This window comes from Hippopotamus amphibius, chromosome 1 (assembly GCF_030028045.1).
Source record: "Hippopotamus amphibius kiboko isolate mHipAmp2 chromosome 1, mHipAmp2.hap2, whole genome shotgun sequence".
In the NCBI taxonomy this organism is placed as follows: Eukaryota; Metazoa; Chordata; class Mammalia; order Artiodactyla; family Hippopotamidae; genus Hippopotamus; species Hippopotamus amphibius.
This window is the reverse complement of record NC_080186.1, coordinates 87,992,037-88,009,064: the sequence shown is the minus strand read 5'-3', so window position 1 is coordinate 88,009,064 and position 17,028 is coordinate 87,992,037. Positions and strand designations below refer to the sequence as shown.

The window sequence follows — 17,028 nt, the reverse complement described above, 5'->3', positions numbered from 1 at the left end:
TTAGTATTTTATGTTTAAAAACATTACAATCTTTCTTTAAATTTCTGCCTATTTATTAACATAAGTTATGATGGAATAGAGTGAAAAGGAAATAGAACTATGTAGCATGAACTGTTCTTAGCCCTCTGTTACTTTTATATTGTCCCCCCATCTTCATTCACTGCCTCTCAATAGACAAATTAAGCAGTAATAAAAACTTGCTTTGATATTATTGGTGTCTATCTACAAATATAATTCTGTGTAACTTCCATAAACTTGTTTTTAAGAGGAAGCAGAACAGCCCAATGGTCAAAGTTTGGGGACCAGATCCATTTGAGCTGGAATTTAGCTCAGCTATTTTCCAGCTGTGTCTTTGACAAGTCCCTTACTCTCTCTAAACCTTGGTTTCATTGTGTACACAACAGGGATGCCTACTGTGATGGCTAATGTATGTGTCAACTTGGCTGGGCCACAGGATGCCCAGACGTTTGTCAAACATTATTCTAGGTATGTCTGTGAGGGTGTTTCTGGATAATATTAACATTTGAATCAGTGGACAGAGGAAAGCGGGTTGCACTGCTTAATGTGGGTGGAACTCACCCAATCAATGAAGATCTGGATAGAATAAAAAGTCTGTAAACTTTTCTTTCTTGTAACTGGTATCATGAATATTTCCTTATATTATTAACCACCTTTCTACTTTCTGTTTCTGTGATTTTGACTACTTTAGATGCTTCATGTGAATAGAATGATATATAATTTGTTCTTTTGTGACTATTTTTTTTCATTTAGCGTAATGTTCTCATGTTTCATCCACGTTGTAGCATGTGATATTCTGTTGTAGGTATACACCACAATGTCTTTATCCAGTCATCTGTCAATGGATACTTGGGTTGCTTCCGCTTCTTGGATATTTTGAATAATGCTGTGATGAACATGGGGTGTACAAATACCTCTTCGAGTCCTGCTTTGAGTCCTCTGGGATGACGTTATATTTTTAATGTGCTTTTGTTCCCTCTCTCACCTGGCCATCCCACTTGTCCCTCTGCTAGATTTGTTTTCTTTTTCTAAACACAAGCATTGCAACTGAATGCCATCAGGACCATGGATTCCGATGAAATATATCCCTGAGGGACCACAGAATGCAAACCTGGGCACCAAGCAGCTGGAAACACACAATGACAGGAAAGGATAAACCAATATGTGAACAACAATGTAAAATGAGGTACTTACTTTGTGTGAAGAGTGAAGCCATTTAAGATGAGCTCATTTATCTCCCCTCCACTATAAAGCTGTCTTCTCCTTAATTTTGTCTCAGTCTCAGAAGAAAATTCCTTTAGACTTAGCCAAACTTCTTATGATCTTAAGGCACTCAAATCCATACCCAGCTCCTCCCTTCGTGGCTCCACTATTGGAGGGTGGAAATAATAACAAACCCTCATTGAATACTTCTCATGTTCAGGCACTGTCCAAGCTCTTTCATATGTTAACTCAATCCCCACAAAAGCCCGTGAGAAGCTCTAATTTTTATCTACATTTTACCAATAAAGAACTGAGGCACAGAGAGATTAGGTAACTTGCCCGAGGTACACACAGTGGGAGCTGGGATATTCAAGTGTGTAAAGATATAGGGATAGATATACAGAAAATTAAGCAAATTTAAAAAGTACACTTAACTCCAGGAAAAACAGAAAGTACCAAAGCAATGTAATCATGTCCACTATTTAGTTCATCTATGAATAATATTTCCATCATAAGAATGAACACTACTGATTTAACAAAAATTGTGATAGAACCATATTGGGAGGACAGGAGGAGGAGAAATACAGGATAATGAATGGATGGTTTAAGACCACAGAAGTCTCATCTTTTGTAGCACAAAGTCAATAGGTGATTCTGAAATTGGTATATGAAGAAATAGTAACATAAGCATCTTTTTGGAAACGTAGCAAGAAATGGTTGAAATACCTGTGTCATTTTCTCAGAGCAGGTAACAGAATTCTTCCTGGAAAGTTTAAGGAAGGGGTCTTAGCTCACAGAACACCTGCTGGACCTCCAGTACAGGACGGGCCTCGTAAGATGCTGCTGAGGCTGTCCCCAGCACCAGCTGTGTCTACTGTGGTCACGAACTCCTGAATATATCGTCTGCTGTACCCATACCAGCAAAAATGGACTCCAGTCACCCAGCCTGTGTCCTCACGTGCTTTGCCTCTAAATCAAAGTATATGATTGGCAGAAACAGTCACGTTCCGTAATCCAGTAGCAAGGGAGACTGGGATTTTCCCCCCTAATTCTATACTCACCATGCAGGGGGTTATCAAACTGTGGACAGGGTATTTGGAAGATTTGGGGCAGCCGTGAAGGACAGATATTCACTATACACACCTTATCTCTTGTTTCTCTCTAATCCCCTATTGTCCTCCAATCACCCAAACTATCTAATCTCCTTCACAAATAGCTCATAAATCTGTTCACTTTCTTCCACTCTCCCTGCCATTTCTCTCGTGTAGGTCCCTTTAACAACTTCTCAACTGGTCTCACTTTCTGCCGTGTTGCCTCTTAGAACTGAGTGTGGAAAATAAGAGGCTAGATAAGAGCAGAGAGAAGCTTTGGCATTTGTGGGTTTTCTATAACCATTGCAGACAGTGTCAAAGGCAGAAATAAATCTAAATTGTTTCCAAGGGGACAATTTAGTCTTCTTTTGAATGGAAAGAAAACTCCTCCCTGGACTTCAGTGTTGTTTTAGGAACATACTCACAGCAGCCACGTGTGGGATGGTGCGAACTCTCTGGACGGGGAGATTAGAGTTTAGGTTCCATGATCATCTTTACTCTTTCTATGATCTTGGGCAACCTCATGACTCTCTGAGCTTATTCACTATAGAAGCATTAGAGAATTTCTATGGAATAATCAGGCACTTACAAGCACTAAAGTTGTCGAAGTGTCCAAGTGACTAAACAAATTATGATCCACCTACACAGCAAAATGTTACCTGGCCACTCAAAAGAAGGCTGTAGCTCTAAATATGCTACTCTAAAACAATTTTCAAGATGTTCTGAGTAAAGAAAACATGGTATAGAACAATGTATATAGTATGCTACCCTTTGTGTGTGTGTGCATACCCGCATGTGTGTGTGCTTTTTTTTTTTTGGCACACAGGCTTAGTTGCTCTGCAGCATGTGGGATCTTCCTGGAGCTGGGATCGAACCCGTGACCTCTGTATTTGCAGGCGGATTCTTAACCACTGCGCCACCTAGGAAGCCGTGTGTGTGTGTGTGTGTGTGTGTGTGTGTGTGTGTGTGTGTGTGTGTGTGTGTGTGTGTGTGTGTGTGTGTGTGTGTGTGTGTGTGTGTGTGCGCTTTTAAAGAACATAGACATATTCATGCTTGTAAATTCACAGGCCATCATTGGAAGGGCACAGAAGTAACTGGCAATAGCGATTGCCTTCAGAGAAGAGAACTTAATGGCTGGAGGCAAAGGGGGTTTGTCATCTTTTGAATTGTGCTCCATGTGCATATATTACCAATTCAAAAAATAAGTACGTATATTTTTAAAGAATTTCGAATTAACTCCTATCTTTGAAAGCTGAAGAGATGAAAATTAAGAGATAATCAAATTTGAAACCTGGATGCATCAGAAGCTTGGGGCTCTTCTGTCACCCAAATTTATACACATATTCATTTTTCCTTTTTTTCTGAAGCAGTTGAACCTTTAGTTTAAATATTTAGCTATCTATGGCTTACTAGGTAGGGTTTTTTTGTTATGCCATACATCTGTTTCTTTGCTTGGAACAGATTCTTTACATTCTATTAAATACTCAAAATGTATAAATCATGAAAAGTGGAAGGAATTATTCCTTTCAACAGGAATTATTTTTCGGGTGCTTAGAAATATTTACACCTGATGGTTTTTAATTAATTAATTAATTAATTAATTATTTTTGGGGGGTACACCAAGTTCAATCATCTGTTTTTACACACATATCCCCGTATCTGATGGTTTTATAATACCTGCAGTGCAGCATTTTGCAGTGTATGGAATGCACTCACATACATTATCAGTTGATCCTTTGCACAGAAGCCCCATGTGATTTTTGCTATTCTCAGCTTTGTCCATGAACTAAAATTAGAACGAGGCTGACATTACATTTCACTTGGTTACAGTCTGACTGAGGATTTTAGTCATTCGGAGTCACACTGAAAACAATTCTCCCAGCAATCCACGTACAGCTGATACACGAACTTTGGGCATGTCAGCTCTTGCATCCACTGACTGTGGTAAGTATTCTTCAAAAACATTTTTTTCTCACTCTTGACATATGAATAGATTGCTGTTGCTGTCTCTACTGTGTAAGTATTTGCTGGAATGTACAACTAAAATTGGAATTGAATTTAAGTCTCTTTGGAGGTTTATAGTCATTCATGTAGTTGTCCTCCTTTGGAAGATTGATTTCCCCAGAAGTCAAGTATGTATTCTGAGATTGTATTTGTTTTGTTTTCTTTTGACTGTGGGAAGCTGACTCCCCAGTCATGTCACAGCCATGCTATGTGCTTTTCTGTTGTAATAATCTAGGCAGAGAATACAAGTTCCTGCTGGAGGCAGAAACACATATATCACTACTGACTTGTTTTCCTCAAAGGGGCATTTGTCGCTATTATAGAAAATCTGATGGCTGACCAAGGTTTAATGGCAAATGAGGAAATGAATTAGCACATGAATAGTTATATATGTCTAGTAAAATACACATTTACATGTAGATACTTGAGATTTAAACTTTACTATTTGATAAATACCTCAAACCTGCTTACGTCTGAGACAATAAATTGTAGCTGGACTGTAATATACCCAGGGGATTGGAATATCAGCATAAATATCCCAAGGTTTCTTGATGGCAAAAAGATCTTGCAAATCTGTTCCTGTTTAAATTCTGCATGCATTGTTTAAAATAAGGACCTCCTCCTAATAATTTTCTGCATATTGGCAATTATATATTCATCCTGAAATGTTCACCTTTTTCTCCCTCTTTCTGTCTCTGTCATTCTCTCTCTCTCACACACACACATTGCATACTTTTTTTTTTTTTACAAAGTAACCTTTTGTTTTTATTTGTTAAAATAGTCACACACATATAAATGAAATGATGTTACTACAGTGCATTCACTGATTGTGGCTCTTGCCGTCTTGTGGCACGCAGGATCCCGGCTGAAAGGTTTTACCAGTGCTGGTGGGAGCCACTGAAGGTTCTTCTTTTCCAAAGTACGGAGCAGAGGCATGCCCTTTAATCTGAGTTTGAACTGGTGGAGTCACGAGTTCCTTGTTGCTCTCTTCTCTAAGGAGTTTTTCTTCTTCATAACAATCTTTGTCTTTCATTTTAATTTCTTCTGTGTATTTTTCACTCTTCATTATTTCCTCCACAGTAGGCGGAGTCTTTCTTGTTTTTCTGATCCAAGCTTCCCATTCTGTTGGGATATCCCCTGCTTCATAGTCTATTTCTCTTTTATTTGCTGCTTCTACAATTCTTTTCTCTCGAATAGTTTGTCCTCTCCAGTTCTTGTGCTCCGGGATATAGTAGTATCTGTTCCCGAACCGGCCTGTGCCCACTTGCTGCTTCACTTCCTTTGACAGCGCTCTCCACAGGACGCGGAGCACGTCCCGAGACCAGCCCATGCCGTCGCACCAGCTCCAGCGCGCGCCACGGCGGGACCTGCCGGAATCCCGGCGACCAAAGCGGGAACGCCCCCACATTGCATACTTTTAAAGAAATCAGTAATGTAGAGGAGACTAATAATGAAAAGCAATATTATCTACCCCATTTCTATTACCCTACAAGTAACCATTTTAACTATTTCAGGATTTAGTTTTCAGTGGTTATCTCCGTACTTTTTTTCTTTTTCAAAGGCAGTTATGCTGTGTCTTCTCACGTTAGACATTATCTATGGAGTTTCATTATGAAAGATTATGCTGAAGTTCACTTGTACCCCCACAGAGTTGTATCCTTATTTTAATTTTTCTTTTGATTGCCTTATAACTTAAATACTTAAATCTCTATCTCTGGTTCCATAAAGTATAGACAGTATCTCTTGAGTCCTCTACCCTCTACTTCCCCATTTCCTTCTTCCACGTTCTATTAAAAGTACTTTTATTTTTATATTTTTAAGATGTATTACATTTATTACATTCTGGTTTTTAGCCATTTATGGCTATTAAGTCTTTGCTTTTTCATAGGATGATTTATTTCAAAAGTTGATTTTCATCACTCAAGAAAGAAACTTTGTACCCTTAAGCAATGACTCATATTTCCCCTCTGCAAAGCCCCTGGTTATCACTAATCTACTTTCTTTCTTCATGGCTTTGCTTATTCTGGACATTTCATATAAATGGGATTATACAATTTGTAGTATTTTGTGTCTGGCTTCTATGAGCATAACTTTACTCAAAGTTTCTCTGTGATGTAGCATGTATCAGTGCTTTGTTCCTTTTTATGTCAGAATAACATTGCATTGTTTGGACACACATTTTGTTTGTCCATTCGTTAGTTAACAGCCATTTGTTTCCACTTTTCAGCTATTTGTTTTCCACTTTGGGGCTATTATGAATAATGCTACTATCAACATTAGTGTACAAGTTCTTGTGTGAACATATATTTTCATGTCTCTTGGGTATAAACCCAGGAGTGATCTTTTTCTATTTTGTACTTTCCATTTTTTTCCTGTCTTCATGTTTTAGGTGTGCCTTTTATAAACAATACACAGGATTTTGTCTTTTATTCAATTGGACAATCTTTGTTTATTAGCCTGGAGCATTTATGAATCAGAAAAGCATAAATTATAACCACGAGATATCATTTTATGCAGTAGTGTATTGGTGAGGATATGCATAAATGGGGACCCTTAAATGGTTATAGTAAGAGTATAAATGGGCATAATCGTTTTGGAAAACAGTTGGGCTCGATCTTACAAATCTGAACATTCACATACACAGTGATCTAGCAATTCTAATCCTGGATGTATACTCAATAGAAATAATACCACTTGAGCAACAGGAAGATAAGAACAGTATTGCTCATAATAGCAAATATCTGGGACCCAAGTATCCAGATTAATTAGAATGGACAAGAAATTGTGTCATAGTCATACATTTTGGCGATCATGTTATATCAGTATATAAAATGCTTTTCCTTCTTTAGGGAGCTATACAATTTCCCTGATATGCATGTACTATAATTTACTGGTGGAAAGTTATGTTGTTTCCAATCTTTTGCTGTTATGAGAAACACTGTAGTGAATAACTTTGTAATATGTCATTTTACAATTGAAAATATTTATAGTATAATTTCCTCTGAGTGTGAATGTGACTTTGTAAGTTTGACAGATATTACTAAAGTTCTCTCCAGAGAGAATATAACAATATATACTGTCACCTTTAGTGTATGAGAGTACCTTTTTTCCTATGCTGTTGCAAATTTCACTACTTCCTTTCCAATCTTTGTACCTTTCTATTTAATTTTCTTGCATTATTGCATTCCAGTATAATGTGGAATGGAAGTGGTAATTGTGGACATCTTTGACTTCTTGAATTTTGAACAAAATGGTTAAATTAATTGTGAATCAGACTCTTTCATTATTGCTAATATAATTTGGTGAAAAAGCAGTACCACTGGGCTTCCTAGGTGGCGCAGTGGTTAAAAATCCGCCTGCCAATGCAGAGGTCACGGGTTCAATCCCAGCTCCAGAAAGATCCCACATGCCGCGGAGCAACTAAGCCTGTGTGCCAAAAAAAAAAAAAAAAAAATTAGTACCACTATTTGCAAGATAAAGGACATTCCATCAAATAGATCTACTGTAATTTATATAACCATTCCCCTATTATTATTTTCCTCTCATTTCTGAGATTCAGGTCACAATCGTCAATGTTAGATGAGTCCGTTTGCAATTTATTTTACACAAGAGCAAACAATCCCAATGTATTACCATTTAACTGAATTCCAGCTTGTGCATATAGCATCTAGATTAAGTAGATATCCCAAGATACCTGCTTATCTTGTATATCCATTATTAAACATTTCCATATAATTGGACATGTAAACTAGTTGCGGTTTCTCATTGCTGTGAATTAATAGTAACAAAGGAAGTAGATATGGCATCAATTCCCCCCCTCTGCCACTTATTAGAGATAAGACTTTAACCAACTACACATCTTTTTAGGGCTCAGTTTTCTCATCTGTGTATTAGAGACAATACAAGTGCCCATGTCATGATATTTTTATGAGAATTATTTAGTGAAATATGGCATGTAAAGTGCATAAAATAGTTTTGGGAGCATGGAATATGTTCAATAAACATAAGCTATTATGATCATTGTGGTACCCAGTAAACATTCTGAAACACTATTGGTTTTTCTTTTCTTCTGATACAATCAGGTCCTTTCTGAGATGGCATCTGTGATTCAGCTATTCAAAATTTAATGACTCTGTGACAATGTGGAGAAGTCATGTCAGAAAATGTGATTTGTACTGGGGCTGTCAATTCTGTAAAGGAAGTTTGGGAAAAAAGAATAAGGAAACACAATGAAGACCTGAAGCGAGAGAAGGAATTTCAACAAAAGTATGCTATAACGTTTATTATTTTGAAATAGCAAAAGTTCATAACATCCTCATTATTAAAAAAAGCATTTACTAAATGCCTTATTTTTGAATTTGATAGAGGTTTTTATTTACTGAAAACCCAAAATATAATTAAAGAAAGCACCTGACAATTAAGTGTGGCCATGTGATGGGGGTCACAAAAAATGCAAGTGTCTGTAAGTGAAAATAGTAGTTATCCTAGGAGTCTGTTTAACATTCATCAAAGTTTGACTAGTATCATTTAGTCTACTTTTCATAGGTTGTTTGCTCAACATTATATTCCCTAGGATCTAAAACAACATCTGGCAGGAGAAGGTGTGGTATATTCTCACCTATTTAAATAGCTGTGAGTTCCAGCCAGGGCCCCTCTGTGGATCATCTGTTCCTCTATTTGGGCTATACTTAAGTAGTTTGGGTCTCATTTCCTCTGCCTTGTTGATACCTATCTACTTTCCTCATTGGATATCTCCAAAGTATCCTACTACTCTTGCAAGGATAGCCCCTTTCTTTATAGATTCCACGTAGTCCCTACGGTCATCATTCGTTAGGTCTCTTTCTAAACATTAAATGGTATTGTGTTTTGCAATATGTACAAATATCAAACCATTACATTGTACATCTAGAACTAATATAATGTTGTATGTCAATTATATCTCATTTTAAAAAATGGTCTTGTGTCAGCAAATAACAGAAAACTCAACTAAAAATGGCTTAAACTATAGGAAAGTTCTGAGGTAAGGTGATTCCAAAGCTTCAACAGTTTTAAAGACTCAGCTTCTTTTTATCACCTTACACAGGTCATCTCAGCGTGTCAGTTTGGTCCTCAGGTTAGCTTCTCTCAGTGTCACAGGATGACTGGTATACTTCCAGGCATCACAGGCAGGCAACATTATGTTATCAGAATAGCGGGAACTATTTACTTCTATTTCTTCTTTAAGAATGAGAAAACCTTTCTGAGGTCCCCCATCAACCTCTCCTTCAGCTCTCATTGGCCAGAATTGAGTCATTAGTATACTCCTAAATCCAATTACCTTCTAGGGAAATGAGATTGTATGATTAATTTAGACAAATTAAGATTTATACTTGGGTAACTTAGAGGAAGTGTAAACACTTGGAAAGAACTGGTGTTCTCCCAGCAGAGAGGACAGCTGGCACAGCTCTGCACTGAGTCAGACACTTAGGCTTTTATCCTGTTGCTCAGTTGTGCATGGTTTCCATTCCTTTGGGAATGGGACTTCAGTCACCTCATGGCCCCAAATACATAGATATACCAATGGCGACCCACGTACTTGATTCCAGCTAGCAGGAAGTTACATACATTACTATTTCTGCTAACATCTCACTAGCCAAAGCTTCATGTGACCCATACCTAGCTGCAAGGGAGGATGGCTAAACGAAGTCTTGTGCCCAGTTAAATTTAGAGGATCTATTATTGAGGAAGAAGAGGAGTAACAGATACTGGGGAACGATCAGTAGTCTCTGCCACACACAGGTGATATTATTTTCTCTATTTTTAAAGATGGTAACTTGTCAAAGATCACTCTGCTAATGAATGTGGAACTGGTATTCACTGGTAGTCATACCTAAGCAATCTCACTCAGTAAGCTTATATGCACCATAGGCCTTAAATGTCCCTAGATTGGAATATGTAAAACTATTCTTATGACACCTATTATGTTTTTGTTATACAATTATGACAAAATTGACTAGAGTACTCTTCTTTTTAAATTTTATTGAGGTATAGTTGATTTACAAAGTTGTGTTAATTTCTGCTGTACAGTAAAATGACACAGTTATACATATATATATTCTTTTTCATATTCTTTTCCATTATGGTTTATCACAGGCTGTTGACTATAGTTCCCTGTGATATACAGTAGGACCTTGTTGCTTTACCCATCCTATATATACTAGCTTGCATCTGCTAATCCCAACTCCCCTACTCTTGGCAACCACAAGTCTCTTCTCTATTGACTCAAGTACTCTTCACAAATCCTACCCATTTTTTTTAAACAGTGGTCAGAAATCATGTGTTGGTTCTAAACTCTTGAATTTCACCTATTATATGTGTCTAGTTAAGAATCATTTAATTTCAGCAGCTTCAAGTTTTCTCTGTACAAAACAGGCAAGGGGCAAAAAAGGATAAGAATGTAATCTAATGCTTCTTCTCTCAGCTAAAAATGGCTAAAGATTTAGCTCAAAATCCTTAAGTTTAAACAGAAATTGTTCTGTCTTTTGCTGCTAAGCTGCCTTGAAGAAATCAAGCACTTGGGTAAGAGTTGGTATGATAACATTTGAGAAAGGCTTTAGACTATAATAAAAGCCTTTTAGAGGAGGTAGAAAATTTCTATTCAGAACTTGAAAGAACATCAAGCTTAAAATAAGCAGTGTAGGAATTTTAGAATACTAGATCTAGAAGAGACCTTAGATATTATTTAATCCAAGCCCCATATTTCATCAGCAAGGTCCTTAGAGGTGAGATGTCTTGCCCGTGGTCACTAAATTAAGTGATACATCCTGGACTTAGATCATAGTAATACAGAGACAGAATTAATGAAATTAAAGAGATGGAAATAAACTTGTTTAATAATAGCCTCACTCATTAAGGACAGAGCTTCTTGTATCCACAATGTCTAGCATAGTATTTGGCATATAATGGGTGCTTGATGAATTCTTTAATTGAAGTTAAAGGTTAGGGAATAAGATACCTCATTGTTCATCATTAAATCTTTCTCTGAAATACATATATCTCAATGAGTAATAAGTAATTAATAATCATTATGTCTACTGTTTGAATAGTTCTATTTTTATAAACGTGGTGTAATTGAATAGATGGCATTATACATTTTGTCTCACTTAACCACACCTATTGGAAGCTTAGCTGTTCAGTCTGGAAGGCCACACATAACCATTGTCACAGTGCACTTATTAGGAGATTAGTTAACTTTCAGACAAGTAGTGGATGAAAATAAGCAGACTCCATAGAAATATTTTGCAAACACAAACATACATAGACAGCAAATATTATGCTTTTAGAGATATTTGGTTTTCTGTTCATTAAAATAAAATCTTCAATGAAGATCAGTTAATACGCAAAATTTCTAGGACTATACATTAACTTTCAGATGTCAAGAGAATTTTGGCAAATAAATAAACTATGTTCTCTGATAATTGTTTATATTTCTTTAATATGTATCATTCTAATAGGCTAAAAGTGCAAAAACATCAATTCTAAACATATTCTTTATTTTTCATACATGAAAAATTTCTAGTATAGGAACAGAAAACCGTCTGCAACCCCTTCTTAGTCATTTTTATAGCTTGAAATTATTTTTATATATGTTTGCTATGAACCAAAAATCAATAGGATGTGCTCCAGAATTCTGTACATTTATATACGTGAAAAACTAAATCTGGATAAAATGGAATATAGTAATATATAATTTAACTCTGAGGTTGAACTCTATCATTTTCAAGTCTTTAAAAAAACATTTTTATTAAATATCTATAGATTAGATATTTAATAAATGCAAGTCAAAACAACAGTGAGGTACCACTTCACACCCACTAGGATAGCTATGATCAAAAAGATGGACGCTAACAAATGCTGGCAAAGATGAGGAGCAATCAGAACCCTTGTACACTGCTGGTGGGAAGATAAAATGATGCAAGCAATTTGGACACAGTGTGCCAGTTAAGTTACACATAAATGGGACTTCCCTGGTGACGCAGTGGTTAAGAATCCACCTGCCAGTGCAGGGGACATGGGCTCGATCCCTGGTTGGGGAAGATCCCACATGCTGTGGAGCAACTAAGCCCGTGTGCCATGACTACTGAGCCTATGCTCTAGAGCCTGTGAGCCACAACTGTTGAGCCCATGTGTCACAACTACCGAAGCCCCCATGCCTAGAGCCTGTGCTCTGCAACAAGAGAAGCCACCATGATGAGAAGCCCGCGCATCACAACCAAGAGTAGCCCCAGACTGCTGCAACTAGAGAAAGCCCATGTGCAGCAACAAAGACCCAATGCAGGCAAAAAGTTAAAAAAGAAAACAACAACTTAAACACAGAGTTATGAAATGACCCAGCAATTCTACTCCTTGGAATATACATACTTCAAGAGAAATGAAAACATATGTCTACCTGAAAATCTGTACACGAATGCGCATAGTAGCACTACCCAGAACAGCTAAAAAGGGAATCGACCTGGATGTCCACCAACTGATGAATGCATCAACAAAATTTGGTATATCCATGCAGTAGAATATTATTCTTCTATAGAAAGGAATAAAGTACTGATACATGTTACAGCATGCATAAACTTTGGGTAAAACTATGCTATGTGAAGAAGCCAGACACAAAAGACCACATATTATATAATCCCTTTTATATGAAATGTCCAGAATAGGCAAATCCATAGATAGAAAGTAGACCATTGGTTGCCAGGGCTGGAGAGGGAGGAATGAGGAGTGACTGCTAAGGGTATGGGGTTTCTTTTCTGAGTGCTGAAAATTTTTTGGATCTGATAGCGGTGATGGTTGTACAGCTCTGTGAATATACCAGAAAACACTGAATTGTATACTTTAAAAGGATCTTTAAGGTATGTGAACTACATCTCAATAAAGCTGTTGTAAAAAAATCTATGGAGAGTTATGATACTTTTCAAAACCTTAAAAATAGGGCATTTATCATATTAATCATATGTATAATTCTTGAAAAATAAATTCATGTCTGATTTCCAAATACTATCAATCAAATGGTTGTTTTTGATGGGTCACTTTTTCATACAAAAGTGAATGCTACCTATGTCATTACTTGTGAACTAAAATGATTTCCTGGCCTCCTAGGCTAGTGCGAATCTGGGAAGAACGTGTAAACTTAACGAAGCTAAGAGAAAAGATCACCAAGGAAGATGGAAGGCTCGTTTTGAAGATAGAAAAAGAGGAATGGAAGGTAAGCTTTACAGGAATAATATTTGATTTTTTTATATTTCACATTTTGTGGAGAGTTGAGAGAATGATTCTTAGACTATGTGCTTAAGTCTGGAATAGTTAGGAATTCTAATTTTAATAATGTACCAAATGAATTTGAACTGAAAACTAACATAACTCTACAACTTTATTTTTGCAAAAATTCAACCAGTAAGCTTTAACTCTGCCTAAATGTCATTTGTAATATTTCTCCCACTAATCTTTCTAATAAGCAATTTCTCATTTTCCATAAAAAGATGACCATCTGCTTAACAAAATCATACAGCTTTTCCAAAGCAAATGCTCAGTGAAAACTTCACAAAATGGAAATGTAATTTTTTTCTTAGGTCCACAACTGGATTCACATTAACCCCCGCCCCCGCCGTCTTTCTCACATACACACACACACACGCACGCACACACACACACACACACACACACACACACAGTTGCTTAATTACATTAGGCCTACTCTAATTTTGACACGGGCCACCTCTATCCCTTGAGTCAGTGTTTGTTTTCATACATATCAGTATATTTAGCTAGGAGGTCAGCTCCTTTATTTTGTCTTCTGGCTATTTTAGGCTGAAAGGGAAAAGGCATAGAGTTCAGAATAGTTAAAACTTTAAAAATTTTTAAATTAAAAGAAACTCCTCTTAAAAAAACAAAACTATTTCAAAACAGAAGGGGAAGAGACATTTGAACTGTTGATTAAAATGATTTTTGTTTATAATTTTAATTAACCACCATAGTCTCATGTTCAATAACATATGTACTCTAGTTAAGCCTAATAAAATAGAATCTTTGGAACACAGCTCTATGTGTGCACAATATTGACTGAAATACATTATTTTTGTTTATGCTATTATGATTGGGGTTTGAAAGTTTAGCACCCCCCAAAAAAGTAAAGTTCTTAAAACTTAGAAGTAGCACAAAGCATTTGGAAATATAATCCATTAAAGAAAAAATATTCCTAAGTTCTTTTACAAATCAAATAATATTTCTACAATCATATTTCAGTGTGCATACTAAAATACTTTAAGTAATATAGTAACTCTGTCACTTCTTTTGCTTGAGTTTAGACCCTCCCTTCTTCTCTGCTAAAACTGAATCAGCTACAGGAATGGCAACTTCATAGAACTGGCTTGCTGAAGATCCCTGAATTCATTGGAAGATTCCAGAACCTTATTATATTAGATTTATCTCGAAACACAATTTCAGAGATACCTCGAGGAATTGGTAAGGAAAATTGCTTTTATTTCAGTTTCTTTCATTGAGAGTGTTTTTTTTTTGATACATGGAATAAAGATCTTTATATAGTCCTGAATCTTAAAATTTTAAACATCTAGGCTAAACTGAAGCTTCCAGGGGATCCAAGCTTCCAGATTTACTGAGGTGATTCAAGATGAGATTTCAATGCAAGAAAAGTCTCTTTGGAAATAATACTGTGTAGATGCTGGAAACAATATTGTTGGTTTTGTTTTTCCTCCTAGAAGGGAACAAATTGAAGACAAGAAAGAAAATTAGAAAAAATTCCTTAAATGAGGGAAAAAAAAATCCCCAAATTGAAAACTGGTCAGGATATAGTATAGATAAAACATAATTAAAAAAATATTTTTGCCTATAGCACTGATAAATCACCTGCTCCTTATCTGAAGAAGGGGCAGGACACATGCTGGGAAAAAGGGAAGAGCCTAAGTATGAATTTGCAGATATGAAACTGGCAAGTAAGTTATGTTCTAATACTTAGTAACTGGAAACATTATTTTATATTCCTCTGCTCTTTATTGTGTATTATTTTTCTGTAGGACTGCTCACTAGACTTCAGGAACTGATTCTTAGCTACAACAGAATCAAAACTGTCCCCAAGGAACTAAGTAACTGTGCCAGCTTGGAGAAACTTGAACTTGCTGTTAACAGAGATATATGCGATCTTCCACAAGAGGTCGGAATGACATAAACGCCTATGATTTTATTTTCCATCTACTAGTAGTTTACTTCTCCACTGTGTGATCATTAAAAATAACACTAATGAAAAAAGTGCTATAAATTTTATTTCAGAAAATATTTAGTGAAAACCATTTCCTACTATTATAAAGCATGTTTTAATTAAAGAAAGATCTATTTAGCATAAAAAGCTATTGCTATTATTGTAACAGTACTGACATCATTTGTTGACTGGACTGTGCTCTCCTTAAAGGCCAGAGTGAGAATCTTACTTATTTCTAGTCCCAGAATTGAAGGCACAGCCTAGGTTGTAGTCGTTACTTAATGCTTACTGAATGAATAAATGAAGCATATTATAAAGCACAGAAGAATGTGGTGACAGAAAAACTCTCTTATTAGTTTGTTTTTACAGGTAATCAGCTTTTGAGATAAAGTGAAAAGACATGAATTCTTCAGTTTGGGGAAAGTGTCTGCTAGCTTCCTAGGCTCTACCAAGTAAAAAAGCAAGGCAGTGGGCTTGGAAAGCCCTCAGACTTTGATTTGGTATGATATCTTGTTATTGGTAAAACCAAAATGATCATAGAGATGTAGACATTTGTGTTATTTTTCAAGCATATTTAAGGCTCTTAGAATCAGCAAAGCAAATTTCCATGGTGCTTTGCCTTGTTTTAAAACAATGATTTTGCAAGATAAAAGTTAAGAAAAATAATAACATTCAAAAGACTATTCCCCTTTCCCACTTTATTTTGGTAAGAATGTCACTTTCCCCCCAAAACCAGTAAATGTGTACCAATTATTGTTGCTCTTGCAAGTAAAACATAGTTTCTATAGCTATATCCATCTGATCGTATAATAGTTCAATTTAGTGAACTGTATACCCTTGATTAGGATGAAAATCATGACCCCAGGGACAATTTTTTTATACCTAAAAAAGGGCCAATAAATATTTTATTTCTAATTTCTACTTATTGTGATTTTGTTTCTAGCTTTGGTTCTATCACTAAAAAGCTGTGTGAATTTGGGCATGTCTATTAACCTGTCTTAATGTCTTTACTTAAAGAAATAGGTTTTACAGGAACAAATAGTGAACCGAGATCTTGAGCCTGGAATTGTTTCCAAGTGTGGCCTTTAAGTAGCTGTGTGGCCTTGAACATACCACTTTACATAACTAGGTCTCAATTTTCACATATGCAAAATTAAGACTTAGATTATAAGGGTTTTAATATCTTTCTTCAATCTTTTAAAACCAAAGGGTTCTAGTACCACTGAGAAATCTGCAATGGGAGACAGCTCTCAGCCATTAAATTGCACACACTGTTAATACACAAACAAATTTATGCTAATATAAAAACATTCTTTTTTATACACTATTCTGAATCATTTGAAAATTTTAAAAGTCTGATGACAAGTTTTGAAAAAGTTTTTTATTCATGACTTGAATTCTAAAGCTAGAGAAATATCAGCTACTAAATGGAAAACTACTTTTTTGTATTACCCGTAAAACACTGTA

At 36.0% G+C, this 17,028-nt stretch overlaps 2 protein-coding genes across 3 annotated transcripts in view; one reads left to right on the top strand and one right to left on the bottom strand.

Annotated features, from left to right (window-relative positions):
* The first annotated feature begins 1,162 nt into the window (after positions 1-1,162).
* LRRC39 (leucine rich repeat containing 39) overlaps positions 1,163-17,028 on the top strand; it is a 22,330-nt gene continuing 6,464 nt past the window's right edge. For both annotated transcript variants that reach the window (XR_009053193.1, XM_057730920.1), the window contains exons 1-6: positions 1,163-1,204; positions 4,143-4,256; positions 8,399-8,582; positions 13,449-13,554; positions 14,654-14,810; positions 15,380-15,516. Coding sequence is in view for 1 of the 2 variants with exons in the window: in XM_057730920.1 (XP_057586903.1) it covers positions 8,470-8,582; positions 13,449-13,554; positions 14,654-14,810; positions 15,380-15,516 (513 nt within the window). In the remaining variant the exon portion in view is untranslated. The remainder of the gene's footprint in view (positions 1,205-4,142; positions 4,257-8,398; positions 8,583-13,448; positions 13,555-14,653; positions 14,811-15,379; positions 15,517-17,028) is intronic.
* On the bottom strand, positions 5,022-5,689 carry LOC130851614 (NADH dehydrogenase [ubiquinone] 1 alpha subcomplex assembly factor 2-like). Its single transcript, XM_057732544.1, has one exon. The coding sequence runs from the start codon at positions 5,644-5,646 to the stop codon at positions 5,137-5,139; it is 510 nt and encodes a 169-aa protein (XP_057588527.1). The 5' UTR covers positions 5,647-5,689; the 3' UTR covers positions 5,022-5,136.

Bases quoted from the DNA above. Each gene is read 5' to 3' on its own strand.
- LOC130851614 (XM_057732544.1), bottom strand. From the start codon at position 5,646: ATGGGCTGGTCTCGGGACGTGCTCCGCGTCCTGTGGAGAGCGCTGTCA.